Source organism: Pelecanus crispus, chromosome 4 (genome assembly GCF_030463565.1).
Source record: "Pelecanus crispus isolate bPelCri1 chromosome 4, bPelCri1.pri, whole genome shotgun sequence".
NCBI classification, from domain to species: domain Eukaryota; kingdom Metazoa; phylum Chordata; class Aves; order Pelecaniformes; family Pelecanidae; genus Pelecanus; species Pelecanus crispus.
In genome coordinates this window covers 59,037,742-59,058,893 of record NC_134646.1, presented here as the reverse complement: position 1 = coordinate 59,058,893, position 21,152 = coordinate 59,037,742, and the positions used below count along the sequence as shown (strand labels likewise).

General features: G+C 40.1%; 1 protein-coding gene across 2 annotated transcripts; it reads right to left on the bottom strand.

Moving 5' to 3' along the window:
* Positions 1–1,667: 1,667 nt before the first annotated feature.
* Positions 1,668–9,014, bottom strand: GNPDA2 (glucosamine-6-phosphate deaminase 2). Of its 2 annotated transcripts, XM_075709203.1 has the most exons (7): positions 8,956–9,014; positions 7,176–7,343; positions 6,771–6,868; positions 6,083–6,265; positions 5,554–5,738; positions 5,284–5,458; positions 1,668–1,883 (listed from the first exon to the last, which is right to left on the bottom strand). In XM_075709203.1, the coding sequence occupies exons 2-7, from the start codon at positions 7,301–7,303 to the stop codon at positions 1,825–1,827; spliced, it is 828 nt and encodes a 275-aa protein (XP_075565318.1). In that variant the 5' UTR covers positions 7,304–7,343; positions 8,956–9,014; the 3' UTR covers positions 1,668–1,824. The 2 variants fall into 2 exon arrangements, with proteins under 2 accessions (XP_075565318.1, XP_009488197.1); XM_009489922.2 differs by lacking the exons at positions 6,771–6,868; positions 8,956–9,014 and having other exon boundaries at positions 7,180–7,393.
* Positions 9,015–21,152: the final 12,138 nt, after the last annotated feature.

Here is a 21,152-nt window from a genome sequence, read left to right as displayed (position 1 = left end):
GCCCTTTGGCCAGTTTGGGTCAACTGTCCTGGCTGTGCCCCCTCCCAGTTTCTTGTGCACCTGGCAGAGCATGGAAGCTGAAAACTCCTTGACTAACATAAGCAGTACTTAGCAACAACTAAAACATCAGTGTGTTATCAGCATTCTTCTCCTACTAAATCCAAAACACAGCACTATGCCCACTACTGGGAAGAAAATTAACTCTGTCCCAGCTGAAACCAGAACATAAGGCTAATAATGCATTTTGTGGGTCAAATGCTACATGTAACAGCATTCTCCTGAAGCACAGTCTTTTAAACCTTTTCCCCACAATGTTGCATTACACTTCAAAAATGCAAGTGCAGAAGTTGAGTCTGAAATCTGAAAGCCTGTTTTCAATCTGTGCTTGTCCAAACTACTGTTAAGAACTGAAACATAAGGCTTGGCTTCCTACGCTGCTCAAGACCAACTCTTCCAGCCTTTTGTAAATTTCATAGAACAGTCCAGGTTTGAAAGGACCTTGAAAGACCATCCAGTGCACCCTTTATGGGAAAGGTGAGCTTTAGATGAGATTATCTAGCACCCTGTGCAATCATATCTTGAAAAACTCCAGCAGTGGGGACTCTACTACATCCCTGGGGAGGCTGTTGCTTTAATGAACAATTGTTCATTAGGGTACCTGCCTATCATCTATCTAGGTGAAAACTTGCTGATGTTACGCTTTGTTGCACTTTCTCCCAGTGAGAATTTTACACAAGGGCATACTCTGCCTCACCCCACAAAGAGTCTAAACCAATAAACTCTTAACTTCCTCCTTCAGTAAACAAAGGCACAAAACTACTAACCTCTCCATGAAACCCCAAAGTATTTATTCATGGCAGATTTTCTATTAGAAACAAAACAATTCTGACATTATAGATTTATATTTCAGTTTTACTTCTATTCAAAGTAGGAAATAACATTCCTTGTAACAGCTCATGTTTATAATGATACAATGACAGGTAACTATTGCAAAGTGATTAATAGTTGACTTTAATACATGATCATTTAAAGTTGCAGACATATTCCTGCCAATTAACCTCTTTTCAGGCATTTAATAGTAACACCAATGGTACATTTAAACACGTACCTCTAAGAAAGGAGTATTCATAAAGTTCAATTAACTATAAAAATCCTAAAGTAACTTGAAATATATGAGAAGAAACAGTGGGGAGTAAGTTACAACTTTCAAGAATTTGGTGCATTTTTAGGCACTGTTTCTGTATTTTTTATTTGCCTGAATTGTACAGCAGGACTTGAGATGCCCAAAAACTGTTTAAGATAAATTTAAGGCAACCAAGTGCAAAAGCTCAGTGTACATTAGATATATGTAAACAGAACATTTCATAGTAGAAATTGTACAACTATTACAAGTCCATAGTATTGACAAAGGCCAAAACCATTCTGCCTAGAGACACAGATGCAAAATGTAGTTATACTAATCAAGCCAAAAATTACAAATTCCTGGAAATAAAATACCAGTTTCTCTAATGCAAGGCAGATGCATTACATTGCTGTGCTAGAATAAGTGCTCTGCTTCCCCCCCCCTACATAACATGCAGTCTCCCACAGGTTTGTTCTATTCCATTTAGTTACATACCAGCCAACAACAGAGCTCTACTGTTAAAGCAAAACACACAAACACAGAGACGGAATGTGAATGTACAGATATTGGACCTTTTAAAAAATACAGTACCTAGGATTCACCTTTTTAAACAATTTTCAGCATATTGCATAGCAGTGAACTCATCTGCTACCTAAAACTGCTGCTGTTGACCCACATGGAGTTCCTCTTCAATTCTTCTTTCAGTTTTCTTTCATACTGTACAGTGGGTCCACAAGCTTATTGTGCACATGCATTAAACCTTGGGGGGAAAGCAACAATGCCAGCTTTACATTAGTTATACTTTTTCAATGCATCTTTCTATCCACGCTTTTATTTGGAATTTGCTTCAAAGTATACATTTTAAATAGTACACTGAAGAGAATAACAATGGCTATTTAAAAGTAGTTTAAAATCAGAAGTTAAAGACAGCATATATACTCCTGTATCACTTGAATACTATTGACACCTTCTGTATAGTGAGCATAGACAAGACAGCTCTCTGATAACACACCTGTCAAAAAGTAGATCTGGAATACTTCCAAATGAAGTGAATACACGCAATCCGCCCATCTTTCCTTTGTATTAAAAACTGCATAGCAGCAATGTAAAATTCCTTCATACCACAACTTGTCAATAAAATCAGATGTACACATAGTGATACTTTTACTTAAAGCTTGAATTGCAATGTTCTAGCATTGTGGTATTACTGTCTTTGTTATTAATAGTGTACTTGTGGTCCTAAACAGGCAAAACCAAACTAAAAGTATCCACACTGTTAATGCAGATTCAGAACTTCAGTAGTTTAACTGCTTTCTATTCTAGCTGGGCTTTTTTTGGTCATATACAAGTCATCCATAGTTGTGATTAGGGGAGGAGTTTCCCCCCACCCACCCCATTCAGATACTTTAATTTTGGAAGGTGCCGAAAAGATTAAAAATGGTGCTGTTTGCTTTATTTTGTTACAACTTAGTAAAAATGTTACCTACATCTAGGTATGTATGACATTCAGTCACTGGTATGTTTTTAACCTCATTTCACCTTAAGGACTAATAAACAGTCACTGATCAGTGTTCACTATCTGTAAAGTAAAAGTCCATTTTAGCACCAACTAAAGAGTAACTTCTAAAATTACAAATTTAAGTAATATGCAACATTAAAAGTAGAGAATTTTTCTTCAAAACCATTAAAGAAGTCTGACAGTAGTGCACATTCTAGTGATTATCTATGGCAAAGAACATTCAAATACCTTTGCTACATGATGCATCTGGTGGCAAACAGCGCTAACTGCAGCAACATGAAATTTGAGTAACTATACAATCTGAGGTCATTACTGCAGGTGACCACAACAAAAGGCATTTGATGTAGCATCTATTTCTAATCACTGTGTGATTATTTAATATAAAATGCAGACATTACTATTTCCTTCTCCAATTAGTGAAGGATTCAGCCATACTAAACAGCCAACACACCTATAACCAACTCAAGAATCCAGCTCATTACCTCTAGAGGTAGTGACTTAGCTTCAGATATTTGTGCAAAAAGAAAAAAGCACACTTTAGAAGGCAACATAACTAAAGAAAACAGTTTCTTAGATTTCATGAAGGATAGCTATTGGGTTGATGTACGTGGGAAAGATCAAGTCAGTTATATTTTTCAGGAGTTTAACAGTAAGTGAGAAAATATTAAGTATATATTTGATACAAAAGCCATTTGTACTGAAAGAGTAACAGCTGCACACACACTCAAACTAGAACCATGTTTTGTACTTCAAGCATTCCCACTTCCTACCAGTGTTTTTCTCTTCTAAAAAAGGGAAATGAAAAGGACATAATTACCCACTTCCTAGAGGCATGAAAAATGCTTACAAAGTATTGCCTCTGCCATATTTCATGAAGGATATTTAAATCCTGTGAAATTGTTTCAGGAAAAACAGTTAGAAACAAAAGCTTTTTTTAAAGATGTGCAGAGTCCTTACTTGACAGATGCCAAAACAATTATTTCAAAGGAAAGTCTCGCTGTATATTCAAGATATTCAAGTATGCTTTGAATAAACAGATATCTGCATACAGTTTTCAGGAGAGCATGCACAAGTATGGAAAAACTATCCTGCTTCATTCTGCAAGAAAGTTACCTTTCCCTTTTCCAATAAGAACATTTAAGTACACTTGATTATTTTAGCCTCTAATAGGTTTTCAGAAAGTTAGAAAAAAGTAGAGTAAGAGTTAGTCTAGTTACCAGCCAGTGTGGTACTTGATTATCAAAAAGATTTGAAGTTTCATATAGTACCTTGAGGTTTTTTAAATGGTGAAAAATCACAGTAAATAGCTGCCATAATTAGCAGTCATTAAGAACTACCTAGCTTGTAAGAAGTTTAACCTGAAGATCAAGATTCAGAAAGAATTCCGAATTTGACCCACACTGATTTCTCCTCCATCTTAAGAGGGGATAATCTCAGCAATTTGAGAATAGGTAAACTTAAGCAAGTTTAAACTAAACAATCTTTAAGAATTCTATTGCTCTGTATTACAGGGTAATTAGTGTGACACAACAGCACACATTCATATACGGTAGCCCTTGATTTTTTTAAAGCAATGTTCAGCGTCATTCATACTTAGTAATTCTTCATTAGGCTTATATCTTTCCCAAGTAAAGCTTTTGTTTATATGAAATACAGGATAATGTTTAAAATTTATCCAAGCAATTAAAGAAGTTTGTCTTTGAAAACAACAATAAGTACTATCTAGCAATGTGATACAGGTAAGGACTAACACACACACACTACATAGCAAAGAACAGCATACTGGAAAAAATCCAAAATTAAGAAGTTTGCCACAAATGGTATTAGGATAAAGATCACATTGATGCCAGAACTGCAATCTGATACATATATGGACACTGGTGATATAATGCTCTAAAAAATAATTTCATAAATTACAATCTTGCTCTCGGATGCTTCAACTACTACAGTATCCCTGCTAGTGAGAAAGACAAGTGATTTACATGATTGCATTTGCTGTGCTAGTATAGTTAGGAGAAAACTACTTTTCTCAGCTTCTACAGTCTCAGTGAAACAGACTTCATATCTAGCAACTTCCAATGACTAACAAAAATCCCAACTTTTAACTTGCCTCAATATACGTACTACAAATATGAAAAGCACAGTAAAAGGCTGCAATGTATTAAAAGTCAGTATAGATTGTTATGCTAATTGCAATGCATGAAAAATGTCCTCAGGTGGCTTTGAAGTCTGTATCACACATTTCAAGTTTACTAGACAGCACACAGCAAAAGCAGCATGAAAATATATCATGATTAATAAATGTATCAAGTTTTCTTTAAGTGAAACTTTCCAGTATATTTAAGACCAGTAGTCTGGAACACTAGACTGCTGCTGTTTTACATACAGTTGAAGATTACTAAACTATCATTTCAAATTGGAAACAAAGGAAGTATTTTTACAAAGTAGATTTGTCAGGAATGTAAGGAACACAAGTTATGCCTCCTAGCACTTTTCCATTAACAAGAAATAAGTTAACATTTAGTATTTTGAATATATAACATTATACATTAGCTACTGTGAAGTGTTGGAAGGCTCAGCCTTAATATAATTTAAAATTTGCGTTTTTTTAAACACATGTAACCTCTGATTCAGTGCTCACCTTTAAAGTACTTCACAGTTTTAACTCTTAGTTCTAAAGTAGCATCTTCATCACACACGAAGATAGTACGAGGGTGTTGCTGGAAAGCAGAAACTGTCCACATATGATTGACTCCTTCTTCAATTGCTTTGTATAATGCAAAAGCCTTATGTGCACCTGTTATAAGAATCATCACCTGCAAAACAAAGGTCTCTTTACTTTCAATCCCAGTATCAATACCAACTAGTCTTGAAAACAGACACATGCAACTAGAACTAAACAAGTTCTTACTTCTCTAGCATCCATCACTGTACCCACACCAACTGTTAGCGCCATAGTTGGTACTTTAGATAAGTCTCCATCAAAGTATTTAGCATTTGCCAAAATGGTGTCCATTGCTAAAGTCTTTAATCTTGTTCTTGAAGACAAACTTGATCCGGGTTCATTGAATGCAATGTGGCCATCTGGACCAATGCCTTTTCAAAGTTAAAAAAAGTAAATCATTCCAGACCTGCAAGTCAACAAATATCCTCAAACATTGTAAATGAATATGTAAATGAATAAAAAAGTTTTAGAACTCATTCTTTCCTTTTGGTTCCCCGTTTTCAGTAAAAAGCATTCAAAACATACTTGAAATCAAGTTGTTAGAAACTTGGACACCAACCATTCTGTTTTGGTATTCATACTGATTCTGTGTTAGTCACAGAACTTTCTTACACCATAACTAAAAATAGTGGGTTTAGCCAAGTTAGGAAAATAGCAATTGAAGAGTCAATGTATTTGTTGGAATCATAGCTAGCCATAGAGCATTTCCTCATACCTCCAACAAACAGATCAATCCCCCCTGCATCTTCAATTTTCTTTTCAAATGCATCACATTCCGCCTGTAAGTCTGGAGCATTCCCATCAAGGATATGAGCATTATTTGGATCTATGTCAATATGTTTAAAGAAGTTATTCCACATATAGGAATGATAGCTCTCTGGATGATTTCTGGGAAGCCCTGAAATAATTTGGAGTGAAATTAATATATTACAAGATTTAACCAAACAGACTTAATTCTAGTCTATGTGTAACCAATGTAGGGCATGCAAGACAAACCTAAGTAAGAAGTCAGATGAAGCAATATTTGAAACTACACTAAGAAGATTTGCTATTGGCAAGTACAAGGTAAATGGTTTACGTTTCCTTCACATACATCCTATGCAAGTATAAAGTCTTTAAAAGAATGCAGTCACAGTACTATGTGACAACATACTTTCTACAGAAGTATTGTAAAGTAATTTACAAGCACTGAATTTAGCCCAAGATCCACCTGGACTAGTTTATTATTTGCATTTTTGTGGATAAAAGAAGAGAGAAAAATGCTTAAGATGACCTCATGTATTAAATCTAACTCAGAAGTACAAACATAGTAGACTGATCTTGCTTTGTCAAGTATTTAACAGTTTTAATAAAGGAAAAAAGTTATGAATATAGTGTGTTCTCAAACAATTAACATATCTTACCTACATATTCATCCATGTTGAAAGTCTTTACATATTTGAAAGAGAGATCTCCATTCCTGTGATATTCTATCAGCTTTTTGTAGCATCCCAAAGGTGTACTCCCTGTTAAATAAAGTTTTTCTACTGTTCTATGTATCTGCACAACATTTTCAGTGTATTTAAATTTCTTCACAGTTGGATTTTGCTACAATGCTTTTCAACATAAAAGAAATCTGTTAGTTCTCATTTAGTATTTCTCAGCTCTCAAACTATCACAACTTTTTACACGAATCAAAACCATATTTAAATAGAAATACATTGGAGTATTACCAAAAAGGTACTTGTGTTCTTTTAAATGCTGTATCTGTTAGCAATGATACAAACATAGTTCTAGGTTTAGTCATTTACATAGGCTTTGAACAAAACTTGCCTGTTGGTAGACCAAGCGTGAAATATCTTCCTTGACTTGGCTTGAATTGGATAATACGATTACAGATGTATTTTGCTGCCCATTCACTAGCCTGATCGTAATCTTCAAGAATTACTAGCCTCATTGTGGCCGTGAGGAACTTGTATGATAAAATAAACTTAAACCTGGAGAAAATGTCAAAGTTTTAAAAATAAGCACCATATGAATAGTTGTAAAACTCTCAGATTACAGAAGAGATAAAAAGTGACCTTTTATACTGATGATGCATAGTGCTAAATAAAGTATATTTTACTTGCATAAGCATATTGCACTCTTGCAGTCCTAGTCCAAGCTGGACTGTTGGACAATCAAAAGAAAAGCTACAGAATCCAAGTGATAGATCACAATCAAAATATTTATTAAAATTCACAGACTAATTTAAAGTAACTTGTAGGAAAAAGCTGAAACAAAATGAGAACAAGCCATTTTGAACTTCAACCTTTTAATTAGTTGTTACTGTTAGAAAAGAGGACATACTGTGCCTGAAATAAAAGCAAACAAATAAGTAAACAAACACTGAGATCAACTCCTGTTTCTCATGACCAGCTGAATGCCTAAAATTTCAGAAACAAGGCCCAGCATAACCCCATGCTTCTGTCTTCCAAATAGGTATTTGAAATAAACAATAAAAACTCCTTTCACTCCCATTCTAGCTCCATAACAATGCTTCAGTAAGCTTATTAATCTGCAAAAAAATGTTAAAGTATTAGAGATATTTGAAATCTTTACAATTCACAGGAAAAAATACCTATGAGGTCACATTTTCTTTTCAACGTAACTTTAAACAGAAGTCAGTCAGTCATTCTTTACAGGCTCTGATTTCGAGTACAACTACATCAACCATTAAGATGAGTATCTAGAAAACAAACTTGGCTGTTAAAAGTACATCAGCATCTCCTGCATTTAAGTAAAACTCATTTCCCTGGGAGTTTCTGCTTAACAGAGTCAGGTAATTATCATAAAGACTGAGGCTCCTTAGCCAGATTGCAGTGCATTACTCTTCTCTTCCCAGGTCCGACCGAGTGTGCTTGGCATTAGCCAAAAAGCAATACAGCTGTCAGAAGCCTAAGGCTAACTAAGTGCCTAAGCACCACCAGCACACACTACTCTTAGCTGACCCAAAAATGAGAGGCCAGTTTTAGAAGAAATATGAGTTAAACCACAGTAGTGCTTAACAGGGCAACATTTGCTCTTCACACTAAATGACAGAGGAAATGATGACCACCTTTTGCTGACTATGCTGCTTCCTCTCCCCTGACAGTAAAACCACAAGTCAAACTCACCTTTGCAGAGGCAACACTATTCCACAGATACCGAAAAGGTTACGCTCACGTTTGCCCGAGGAGGGCAGAAAAACAGGCCACCAGAAAGAGATCCCGTGGCTTTAGGGCAGCCTCATAAAGCTTTATAGAATCCGCCCACAAAACACAGTGATGCTCTCCAAGAGAAACAGGAGCGACTCGCGAATGGGCACCAGAACGACCACGGATTTTCCGCTGGGGGTATTTTTTGGGGAGGTTGGCGAGTCTATGCTGTTAGAGGAAGAGACCTCCTGCCGGACCGCCCTCACCCCACCAGCACAGCACCCCCCTCCCCCCAGGCGGCCCCGGGCCCCGCGGCCTCCCCCCCCCCCCCACACCGCCCAGGGCCCTGCGGCCGCCGCCGCCCGCCGCACGGCCGGCAGCGGGGCCCAGCCTCACCCCGACAACGAACACCACCCTCCCCGGCCCCGCTCACCGCCGGGAGAGCCCGCAGCGGTCACAAGCAGAACCGGGAAGAAGAAAGAAAGGAAGGGAGGGAGGGAGGGAGAACAGACGGACAGGGACCACCAACCGCCGGAGCGCCTGCCCTCCACCTCCAGCAGAACCCGGCGCGCAACCCGGAAGCACCTGGCGAGGACCGGAAATAGCTTCGCGGGTGGGCGGTGCCGCGCATGCGTGGGCGCAGCGGCCTCTTCAAGGCGGGCTTTTTGGGCCCCTGAGGGCAGCAACAGCGGGCTTCTCTACTTCCCTAAAACCTTTGCTGGCTACCCTGATCGCAAGACAGTAAATTGCTTCCGAGGTTTTCCACTCTAGCATATGCTTGCTACCCTCTGCCTTGACAAGATATGAGTGGTGCGCTCCCAAATGGGTGGCACAGCAAGAACAGCTGTTTGCGTTATCAGAACAGCAGTTCTGCGGCGGCAGAACAGCACGGTTCCACTGTCTCTCAGGCTTCCCATTCCTAGATCTACCCTGTAGATATGACCCTGCCATATATCCCTTATTGGAAATGGCCTCAAGCTGCGTCAGGGGAGGTTTAGATTGGATATTAGGAAAAATTTCTTCACGGAAAGGGTGGTCAAGCGTTGGAACAAGCTGCCCAGAGAGGTGGTGGAGTCACCATCCCTGGAGGTGTTCACAAAAAGTGTAGATGTGGCACTTTGGGACATGGTTTACTGGGCATGGTGGTGTTGGGTTGATGGTTGGACTGATGATCTTAGAGGTCCTTTCCAACCCTGATGATTCCTAGTTTTTACTTTCATTAAAAAATAATCCAGCCACCAAGCCAGGAAACATGAAATTACTACTCAACCCTTAATTGGTTTAGTGGTGGACTTGGTAGTGTTAAGTTAATGGTTGGACTGGATGATCTTAAAGGTCTTTTCCAACCTAAACGATTCTATGATTCCTTATCCTACTGTAGTCCATTGGCTTTGTTCATCGCTCCACACGTGAAGTTTCCACGAAACTGAGATCTTTCATGCAGGTTTCCACAACTTGAAAATTCACTATGTTCATCACTAATGAAAAACTCCTAAAATTCAGATAATAGGCTCCCCGATGATGCATATTCTCCAGGAGGTTAGAGAACATGTGATGTACCGTTCTATGCTCAGTGGAACTTCTTGCACTTTTGCCTGCTGCCTCTAAATTCTGAGCAACCTTCTGTGTCTGTTGCCTTTTAGCACACTTGGCAACGTTATCTGAACTGTTTCTATTAGACATAATCTCAGACAAGTTCCCTGTCTTTTGTGAGCATGCTCAATTCTACTTCTCCTTGTTAGTATGCTAATGCATAGGGTATGACTTTTCCCAAGTCATACTTCAGGTTTTCCTTTCTAGTTAACAGCAGATGCAAAATGCTCCATATGCAGTGAATGTTGTTGCTAGCAGTTAAGCAAAGTCTTAATTCCTTATTAGGTGTCATTGAGTAACATGACTAGAGATTTCTTAAAATCTCACAGTCATAGTTTTTAAAATCCCGGTGTTTTTCTGTTGCTTTTCAAAACAGTATTTCTGTGATACATTTCTTCAATTTTTTCTTAATGGCCCCTTCTGTTAAGTATTAAATTATTTACTAGTCATGGTGATCTGATTTTTATATATCATAGAATCGTAGAATCATTTAGGTTGGAAAAGACCTTTAAGATCATCCAGTCCAACCATTAACCTAACACTACCAAGTCCACCACTAAACCAATTAAGGGCAGAGTAGCAATTTTTGTGTTGCTTTTTTTAAACCTGCAAATCTTTAGGTGTCTGATCTCTTTTAAGTGACTAGGAATTTAAACTGGATGTACTTCAATAGTAACCAAGCTGCATTGAGTTTTACCTGAGGAGGGCCACCTGCACTTAGAAGGCTGAATCTCATCTTTTAACAAAGTAGTTACCCCTTCAGATTCCCTCGTTTTTAGTTTGAAAAACAAAGGATCCTGCTCAAAGTTGGGACCTATGAAGGAAGATGACTCAAATGGATGTTGACATGCAGGAAAGACTCTGAGAAGCCCAAAAGGTTGCAGTGAAGATATTTGCCAAGTAAGACCTTAAATGTAGAGGTTGAGAAACAGATAATTGATGAAAAGGCTTAAACAAACAAACAAAAGACTACCTCTTTTCCCTTTGCTGAAGTAAACTCTACTGTGTACTGGATGTGCAATTCAAGAATAAGGATACAAAATAACATAGAAACTGAAACCTTTTAGAGGGTGATTACTGTATGGGGAGAAGTAGGAAAACTGCAGTGGAGGGAAGTTTGGGGTTTTTTTTAATTTTCAGAGCTCTGGAAGAATGTGAAGAGTGGTAATCACCCCGGTACTCACTTTAATGTCACAGGGTCAATAGCTGCCTGTTTTTCTGTGACTGAAGCTGCATTTCTGGTAACTTCAATTGTCTTCTGGACACAAGCCTGAGGGGACTGAATCCACTTGGCAGCTTTGCTTACTGCTCGCAAAGACTGAAGATAGTTTCACATGCTCATGCTCCCCTGCACTTGTCACAGCTTCCCTCAGAGCTTCCTTGGTTAGATCTCACCACATTTCTACAAGCTGGGGAGTACATGGCATGTGATGTCTTTTGGTTTTATCTTTCATGCAACAATCCCATTGCAACTATTTTCCAGTAAAACAGGAGACAAGATTATGTGGTGCCAGGAATAGCATCTAGCTAGTATTTAGCACCGTCTTAATTTTCATAGGCAAGGCTTTGAGTCAGTTTATGAAATTATACACAGTAACAAATAAGCACCCTATGCTTTTGTTTTCCATTTCTGTTCTTACTTGCCACGTGTTGGTGCTTCCTACATGGATTCTGGTAGAATGTCTACCAAAACAGACAGTTACCCAGTACCAACTGGTTCTGAACGTGAGAGTTGATCACTACAGAGTAAGCATTAAAGGTGATGAGGGGAGAGGTGCATGACTTAAGTATTGTATCATCACCCTATTACCTTATGGCTGGTGAACTCTTCAGTTCTTCAAAGTAGAGGTTCAGTGCTGGAGTTTGCTACTCAGTGCTACTTCGTTTTGCCATGTAGAGAGAGTTGATGCTGGTCATTTTCCTGTGTGGGTCTGGAGTGCCAGGCTATTTCTCCACAAGCATCTCTTTCAAGCATCTCTGCCTGAACCAGCAGGCAGAGCTGCCTGCTGCATTCCCTCCAGGTCAGATCTTCCCCTCGTTACTGATGCAAGTGTCAGCTGCCTTGTAGATATGAGTGCATGAATCGATGGTTGGCTCTGCCCCTGCAGTGGGGATCATTCTTCATGTATGCAGGGATGTTGTTGAGAGAAATTTCTGACAGTGCTCTCAGCTGTTGTTTAAGCCTGTTCCTTTCAGAGTGCACAGTTCAGATGTTCACCATTTCTGTCCTTCCTTACCTCTCTCCCCTCTCCTAATCCGCTTCTCCCCTGGGCTGAACAAGTGAGTCTTTCCAGTCCTTCCAGGAATATGATGGGGCTGAAATGCATACAACAGGTAGTCCGCTTGACTAGTCTGGTGTCTTTTGTGAACTGAAGCTGTTTCTAAAGGTAGAAATAAGGGATACCAAGCGCAGGGTCCTTTGCAGGCTTAAGACAAAAGTTGTGCCTCTACTTCAAGCTCTGTGTGATGAGGAGCTCTTTTTTTTTCTCTCTACAGGGAAGCCCTGTTTGGTCTAGTGCTTCATGGAAGTTTTATAAGTGAAGAAGACTAATTGTTTTTGAGGCCTTTTTGCAAGGGGTACCATGATAGCTGTTAAGGAGCAAGAGTGAATGACAAGGAATTGGTGTATGAGTATTTGCTTAGTGTGCTGACTCTTGTCTGCCCAGTTAGGCAACCTGATTAAAGCATGGGTGGGCTGATTCACACCATCCGCAGGACTATCACCAGAATGTGGTCTGCTGAGTGTGGAGGGCAGTAAGACCTCTGTCCTGGGTAGTTGAATTCTAGCTAATCTTAAGCATCTCCGTCAGAAAAATGTGAATAGCGTGAATATGGAGGCTTATATGGAGTAAATATATGAATATGGAGTCAGATGAATTGCAGCCCAGGTGGCAGTGTTTCAAAATTTAGCTAGCATTGGTCCTTTCAGATTCTAACATTAATAGACTTTCTGTTTTAACTGCACATATGATGGGAAAATCAATATTCTGATTACATTTTCTCAGGAAGTCACAATGCGGGCACACAGTATATCTCTAGTCCTGTGTCACAACATACTGTCAGGCAAATAGACAGCTGCTTGCACTCCTCCGCCTCCTCTGCCATCATGCTTTGAGAAGACAGGGAGGCTGCAGTAAAATGCAGAGGAATGGGAGGGACTGACCCTGATCTTGACTGCTCCATCTAGAATAGCATATTGCCATGTGCTGCACAAAGCCAGTGAGAAGCAGCAGAGGTAGTAGGTGTTTCTGTAGAGATATTCATGAGATTGGGCACAAAAATATGCAGGATATTTTTAATACATAATCCTATTCCTGCTAAGCACATGGGAAATGGGCTCCCTGATTTTGCAGCCAGCAAACTTTTTACTAGCTTATACACAGGCCATCCTGTCACAGTCAGCTCAGTGCTTGGGAATGTTTCTGGATGTATGCAATTTATAAGTATTGAGAAACTCTGTGAGTCCCTAGTGCTCATGAAAATGTTCTCCTTTTGACAGTGTGCAAAACTGAACCAGGATTTAAAGTTTCATGCTAGGCTTTTGAAGATGATGGGAGATAGCCAGAAAAATCATGCTCAACGTTTTTTATTAGTACTTGTAAGGAGAATAATGTTGCATCCCATTTAATATTGCTCCTTTTTTTTAAAATTGACTTTGTCTTTTTTTGGAAAAGCTTGGAAAGACTAGAGTTGTCGAACAGCTTCAAGAAATGTAGTTTGAACTTATTATCTCTCTCTTCATTGAATAAACCCCCCAAATATCATCCTTGGTTTTTTTTTTTTTAAGATTTTTTTTTTCCTTAAAATGTCATTATTCCAGCAGACTGACTTGATGTCATGATTCTGTGATTCTATGTGAAAGGAACTGCCCTGCGCATCTGCGCTGCGTGCCGCGCCCGCCAGGTGGCAGCAGGGGGCCGCCTGCCGAGCCGAGCCGAGCCGAGCCGAGCCGAGCCGAGCCGAGCCGATTTGTGCGGTATTCTCTCTTCAGATTGCTGTCTTCCCTCACGGACCGTTTCTTGCTCTGCTGTGGTTTTGTGCTCGTCTTAACCTCTGCATTCAGCGTTGCAAATCATTAGTTCGTTAACTACTCAACGCTAAATACCTTGTGTTCTTTAAAGTCTTACTTACCGCCTTGTTTCTTTGCTTCAACAGTTGGCGTGAAATGCTAATAATCAACTTTACGCTCCTTTAAAAAAAAAGAATAAAAATAGTATTTATAAAAAAATACAGACTCCAGTAAAATGGAATTAATATATTATTTTTTTCCAGGTAATTTCTCCCAGTATACAGAGCCTTATTTTTGGAAAGTCTGATGGTATCCTTTGCTATGTTGGCCATTCAGGAAGGCTGGACTGAGGTATGGCTTGAGCAGAAGGTCAGAAGTACGCTTGCACTTAGTTTGCAGCATGTGCAGCAGTCTACTGATGGATGTTTATCTGGATTGACTTGATATTTATTGTGCTACCATTTTAACCAGAGGCTTTCTGAATCCACTTAGCACTTAGCTGTAACAATGCACTGTCTAGAAAATTGTTATCCTGCAGTTCAGTTGCTGAAGGTCCTACCTAGGTCATTACATCCCGGAAGGGAGGATAATGGTTCTTGCCCCACCTGGGGATGTTACAAATGAACTGGGAAAACAGAGAAGGCTTAAGCAAATTCTTCTCCCAGAAGAGTTCTTTTTTAATCCCTACAAACAGGAGCAGCTTCCTGTCCCCAGAGGGTAGCCTGTTCTCTGCTGATTGTACCATTTCTGGTTGTGTCCCTACCTGCTTCCTGCAGTTCCGGAGACAAAACAGTGGACATTCAGGTGAGCCCTGACTACCAACCCTTTTTCTCCCTTAATGCATGGCTGGTTTGTTTTTTTTTTTTTTTTTTTTTTTTTTGTGGGATTTTTGTTCTCATATGAGGACCTAGGGATCTCATATGGGAATGCAGGTGCATGGCTGGGGTGGTTTCCACCCATCCTAACCCCATCCTGGGACCAGTCAAAACACCCCTCAGACTGTGGCACTGGGAAGTATTGATCTCATCAACTTGTTAGTGTAATTTTGAACTCTGAGAGATACAAATTGTTACAAAGTTAAATATTCCCTTTAGAAATTTATTTATATGTCATAAAGCTACCTTAGTCTGTTTGGTTTGAGTGGTCATGTGATGAAATGTGGGATAAGAGAAGATATTTGGGCATGACAAAGCCTCCAGAAAGTACCTTTTATTGTACCAAACAGAAATAGCCCATTATTTTATTTGAGTCATCTGATTAGTATTGCCACCTCTCAAGCTAAGAGGGTGGTGATCAGCAGGCAGAGGACTTGAAAGACCTGAGGCCAGAATTGTCCCTGACTCTCTAATACTGTATCCTTTATTTCTTTAACAAAGTCCTTTGTAGAGCCAGGCTTTCCAAATACATGCTCTTTTTTTAAGATCTAAAAATATATAAAATGCAACCCATTTACTTCAAAATCTATAAAATCTGTTCATATTCTACAGGTGGGATAATACTGGTACAAAAGACAGAATATGAAAAAATGCACATGTCTTAATTAACCTCAAGGACAGTGCAGTTTGGGAAGGGAAATAAATTTGTGGTTGACATTACCTTTGGCTTTAAATGTTGTTTTTAGCAGGCACTCAGGGAAGCTTGAATCTATGCCAGGATCTGACTTAGATTGGCAGAGCAGGCAGAAACGATCTGCCACTCCAGCACCTCCTGCATCTTCTAGGAGCACAGGGAGCCAAATCACATAGTCACAAAGTAGGAAGGGCAGGAAAGCATGAGCAAATGCTTAGGATGGCTACTGTTTGCTGAGCTCTTGGCACCTGGAGCTGCACCCACAGACAATTAGACAAAAAGAATAACCTCTCTCCCTGTGGGCACGGATGTAAGGGTGGTATAGGCATGGCCAAATGACTCACCCAAGCAGGGAGTTGCGGTATGTCACTGGTCTTTTGTTAAGAGAGTTTGCATACAAGACTTTATGTGAGTATGCCTCTCCATGATCACTGTGCCATCCTTAAAGATCACACTCATTCTTATTCCTCTCATTGTTCTCCTTTGCTGAGGCTTTACCAGGCAGGAAGAATAGGGCCTCTCCCAGTCTTGCTTTGAACTATGTAGACAACTGCCAAAGACAGTTTTCAGCAAGTAATTTGCCTAGCTCCATATAAAACTAGTCCCAGGATTCTGGAGCTGTCACACTGCTTGTTGGCATCAGGTTATTTTCATTCGGTTAGGCAATGTTTATGGCAGTGCCCCATTTCAGTTAATTTGTATGTTATTGGTGATATGAATGTTTTGCTTGTTCGTGGAAAACTTGTGCTGTGCGCTGAACTCCTTTCAGAAATTTCAGATTGGTTGCTGCCTGTGTTTTGTGGAACAGCATCTAGTATGTGGGGAGATGTTTTCTTCAGGCTGCTCTAGCACTCCCCCAGGATGTTTAGATAATGCAGAAAACAGGCTGCGTATTACCTCCTGTACCTTTCTCTGAGGGGCAAGGCATACTTTGAGAGAGTACAGGGCATACTCTGGGAGTTGGGATGACCTGCAGGTCTGTAGTGTTTGAAGAATTTGTAGATCCCAGGCCTGACCTGTGCTGCATACAAAGCTGTGGCAAAGCTCACTCTGCTGTGTTGATCCTGTTCTCACCTTAGGGTTTTTAGCTTGGAAGGACGGGGACTGTGCTTGTGGCAATAAGATTGTGAATAGAAAACAAGGTGGGGCAGGCTCAGGCCAGATCTTAACACGAGGTAGACCTGCCAGACAGATTATTTGGATTAGCATATTCAGCATTTTCAAAAGATTTTCCTCTTTTCACCTGTGCAGAAGCAGAGAAGTGAATTAAAAAGGGTGCGCACTGTGAGTGATGACAGCACAAAACTTGCAGAAACATTTCTTGCCATTCACTTTAAAATTCAATAGATTAAAAAAAAAAATCTGCCAGTATGATTTATCTCTAAATTTTATTCCTAGAATGACTGTCCTCCTCTAATAGGAATGAGCCTGTGTTTCTAATTGCTTGTTGTCACATCTCCACCTCTCTGCTTTATGTACCTCTGGTAAGGTTATAAAACCTTACCAGGAAATAAAAAAGCATTTTAATACTGTGATATGTATGTGATTGCACAAGGCAAATGAAAGTAGGGAGTGCTCTGAATGTGAATGATGGTTGCAAAGCGTGATTTTTAGCTGTTGGTCTGATTTGTGGCCGGAGCTGTTGGAGCTTACATGTGGCATGTCAGGCTGCTTGCACTCTGAAATTCAGTCTCATGCCTGTGTTGCTACAACTGACATCTGTTTCAGTAACCTGCAGCCAGTGTTCCCCATGAGTTTCTGTAATTGCTGTTGGCAACTGACACAGCCAGATTAGGAGTAGATGCTCCTGCTGATTTCAATTTAGGCAAGGCACGAATCCACAAACAAGAATCCACAAATGGTTGGAAGGAGTCAGCTCTTAACTGATTCACTGATGTATAGTAAGAGTGTACTGAGAACAAATCACACGGACTTTTTTTACATACAGGTGACCACTCTTGCTTAATGAAGGCCTTCTCTGTTCATTCTAGGGATATGTCAAATGTTCTTTGACTAAGAATAAGAGACAGTTGCCTCCATCCTTTCAGCTGCTTCCAATGCAAAACCAAATGACACCTGCAATGCTAATTCCTTTTCCCATCATAAAACCTTCTGCTGGGCTAGATGGACCTTTGGTTTGACCCAATACAGCTGTTCTTGTACTCTTACAAAAAAGAAGGTAAAATTTCCTGCCTTGCAAACTTATCTGCAGATGGGGAGCACTCCTAACACAGCAGAAGCCAGCTGAGAAGAACATGCTGTTGGTCAATGCTGTGGAAAAACAGTGTAAGCTGGAAAAATAAAGAAAAGGTGAGAGACCCAAAGAGAAAAGTGAAGATGGGCTTGCAGGAGATAACCACTGGAGAGAGGAGGCAGTACACAGAAAAAGAATCATTGTACTGCCTCCAGAACAGAGAGCCCATCATGTATGGGTTGGGTGTCATCTCTGTGCACAATGGTCCAAAAAGAGGTTTGTGTTGGTGTTTCTGTTACATGGTGGCCTCCTACAGGTTTTCAGTCATGCACATGCATTTAACTTGCAAAACCTTTTACCTGTACAAGTTTCATTGTGCTTCTTGTACTAACCCATGTCATTTAGTGAACTTCCCCAAGCGAGATTGCCTGACCTCCTCTTTTTCGAGTTCACCCTTCTGTTTCCTCCTCAAAGCCCAAATGTAGTGGTTTCCTTTTCTTCCCTAATTCCCAGTTCAGGTGCCTCCTAGCTCCACCTCTCCTCCAATTCACAGAGCAGCTGGTCTGCATGACCATATTGATTTGTGGGGTAGGGTGTAGACAACAAGCTACATATGTCCCTCACTTCAATGGTAGGGACTTTTGCCCCACCTGTTACCTCTGAATCTAGTACTCCTCACTTGAGTCCCAGCTGCTGACACCTTGGTAAAGCAGTGTATTTAGGGCAAGCAGCAGCTACATATTTCACCACGTAGTCCCTGAGGTTGTTCCAAAAGGCACAGCACTTCCTTGAAGTGTACATCTTTCCTGCATGTTCCAGGTTGGGAGACCCCAAACTTTTGGCTTGGAAACTCCTCTGATGATCCTCCAGGGCAGAGGAACACAAATAAATGTTGCACCATGCTTTTTAAGTCTGAAAGTTTAATCTGAACAGTAATTGTGAAGTAAAATCCTGATTCAGAGGAACGCTTGTCAAATCATTTGTAATCCACATTTCCTAGCCTACATTTTGAATTTATCCATGTTATTCATATGGAGATAAGCAGAAAAACTGAAAAAAATGTTGCTAGTTTTTTGCTTTGTTTTTTTCTCCATGGGCCTAATTATTGTTATCTGGAAAAAATAAGCATTTTTCTTTGCAGTGAGTAATTTATAGAAGTTGCCTGTGCATCTCATTTTTCTGATTTCCAAATTCTGGCAGTTGGTGACCTGAAAGATGTTCCAGGAAAGGCCATTTTGTCTCCTTTGGCCTCTTACAGTGGTCAGCTGCTGTTTCCTGGAAGTTGCATGGAAGTAACTTACTGGCACTTTCTCCTCAAAATCTGTCATTTTCTTTCTCTTCCACTTACACCCTTTCCCTGTTCCTTTCTGTCTAGCTCTTCAGGTGCTATATCGTGCAATATGTCATACCAAAGATGTTTTATTAACCATCTGGGGGTGCACGATATTTTTTACAACTGAGCCACCTCCATCTTAGCTTCGGGAGTTTGAAGGCTTCACAGAGCACAGGGCTTTGCGTACATGAGGGAAATGTTGTTTGGCATCAGATGTGCAATGTACTACTCTGTCAAGAACTAGGATTAAAGGGTTTGCCCTGCCATCTGTCAGGCTGTCATTTTCAATAAATGCTATGTCACGGAGATGCTATTATGGTGCAGGCATTGGCTGAAAGTGGGATGCACACATCATCCTAGGAGGGTATTTCTGCAATTTTAAAAAAAAATGAAAGAAAAGTGTGGTATTTTAAAAAAAATAGAAAGGTTTGTTTTGTTTTGTTTTGTTTTTTCACAGCTGTGGAAGAGAAAAACGGCCAAAACCCAAGCACTTATGTGGAAACCACATACTGAACAATGAGAAACTATCTGTCTTCTTGACGCAGTTGCATATCATACACATGGTATGTGACAGTCATTCGAGACTATCAGCATATTGACGCAAGTTTGGCCTTTTGGCTGTGTTTACATGTGCTCCTAGCTGTGAAGGCCACAGTCCAGTGAAAACAGTCTCATAATTGCACACCACTGTTCCTGCTGCTTTGCAGGTGGAAGAACAAAAGCATTCCAGATACTCTTTTGCTGGAGGGTTATTTCTTATGGGAACTTATTCAGACTCTTTGAAACTACAGGCCAGTGTATACTGGTGTTTCTTGGCCATGTGTTGGAGGTGCAGCAGAAATTCCAAGAGAAGCTGTGACCTTTAATTCATAAAAGTGATATCCCTGGAAAATGGCAAAATCCCTGCAAAGGAAATTACAGAGGCTGCTGTAAGTAGGCAGTTGCTCTCAGACTCATGTGGACATAAATGACCTGTGCAAGGCAGCTCAGGGTTTTCACCAAGATTCAACCTGCTGTGCTCAAATCCCTCTGTCTCCCAGTAGTGCACATGTTCTGGGATGATCTCTCATTAATATCCTAGGCTCCTTTCTACAGTGGAGTAAAATTATACCACCCTTATCACAGATAATCACTTTGTGGTGAGTCTCAAAAGTGGTCAGTTGGGCTTTTTCTGTATGTGTTAATGCCAATCAAGAGTGCATCAGCAGTGCAAGTGCACAGACAGATGTGTGCGCAGCAAACAGGACACTTGGGAGATTTAGCTTCTGAAGGTTGACTTTCTGGCTTGCAAACAACTCCAGCCAGAAAACGAACACACCAAGACATTAGAAAGCTGTGCTCCGCAGTTCTCAAGAACCGAGGCAAGAATGGCAGAGATTTTCTGGGTTGTTCTTGTGAACATAGGTGTCTGTGTTCTCCCTAAATGCTTTTTCTACCTACAAATATTTATGTGAACTTTTTGTGCAAACTCAGTGTATGAAAGCTATGCACCTCTCTTTGAGAGTGCTTTTTTAGTCCACTGTTCTCTGCTGCCAGTGTTGCCTTATGTAACTTGCAGTATGATAAGGATCCCTTCAGACAACAGCAACCCAACCATGAAATCAAGATCTTTTGATCATGTTTCAAGGAAGTGCTTGTTTTTCTTCTTTTGTCATTGTATTATGCTGTCCTTTCTCTTTTGGTGTCATTGAAGCTATGCAGTCACAAGTACAATTGCATAATATATGAGATAAAACACTCATATAGTCATTAATGAAATGTCTAAATTGTTGACCATTCTGCTGCTGTCTCTGTCGCTTACCTCATGTTCCATACCAGGAACAAATTTGGACCACCTGGGGCTAAATGAGACATTCTGGAAAATGTGTTGGTGGGTCTTTGACAAAAAATGCAGTGGACTGTGTAGCACACTGCAGGTGAGCAACAAGAGGA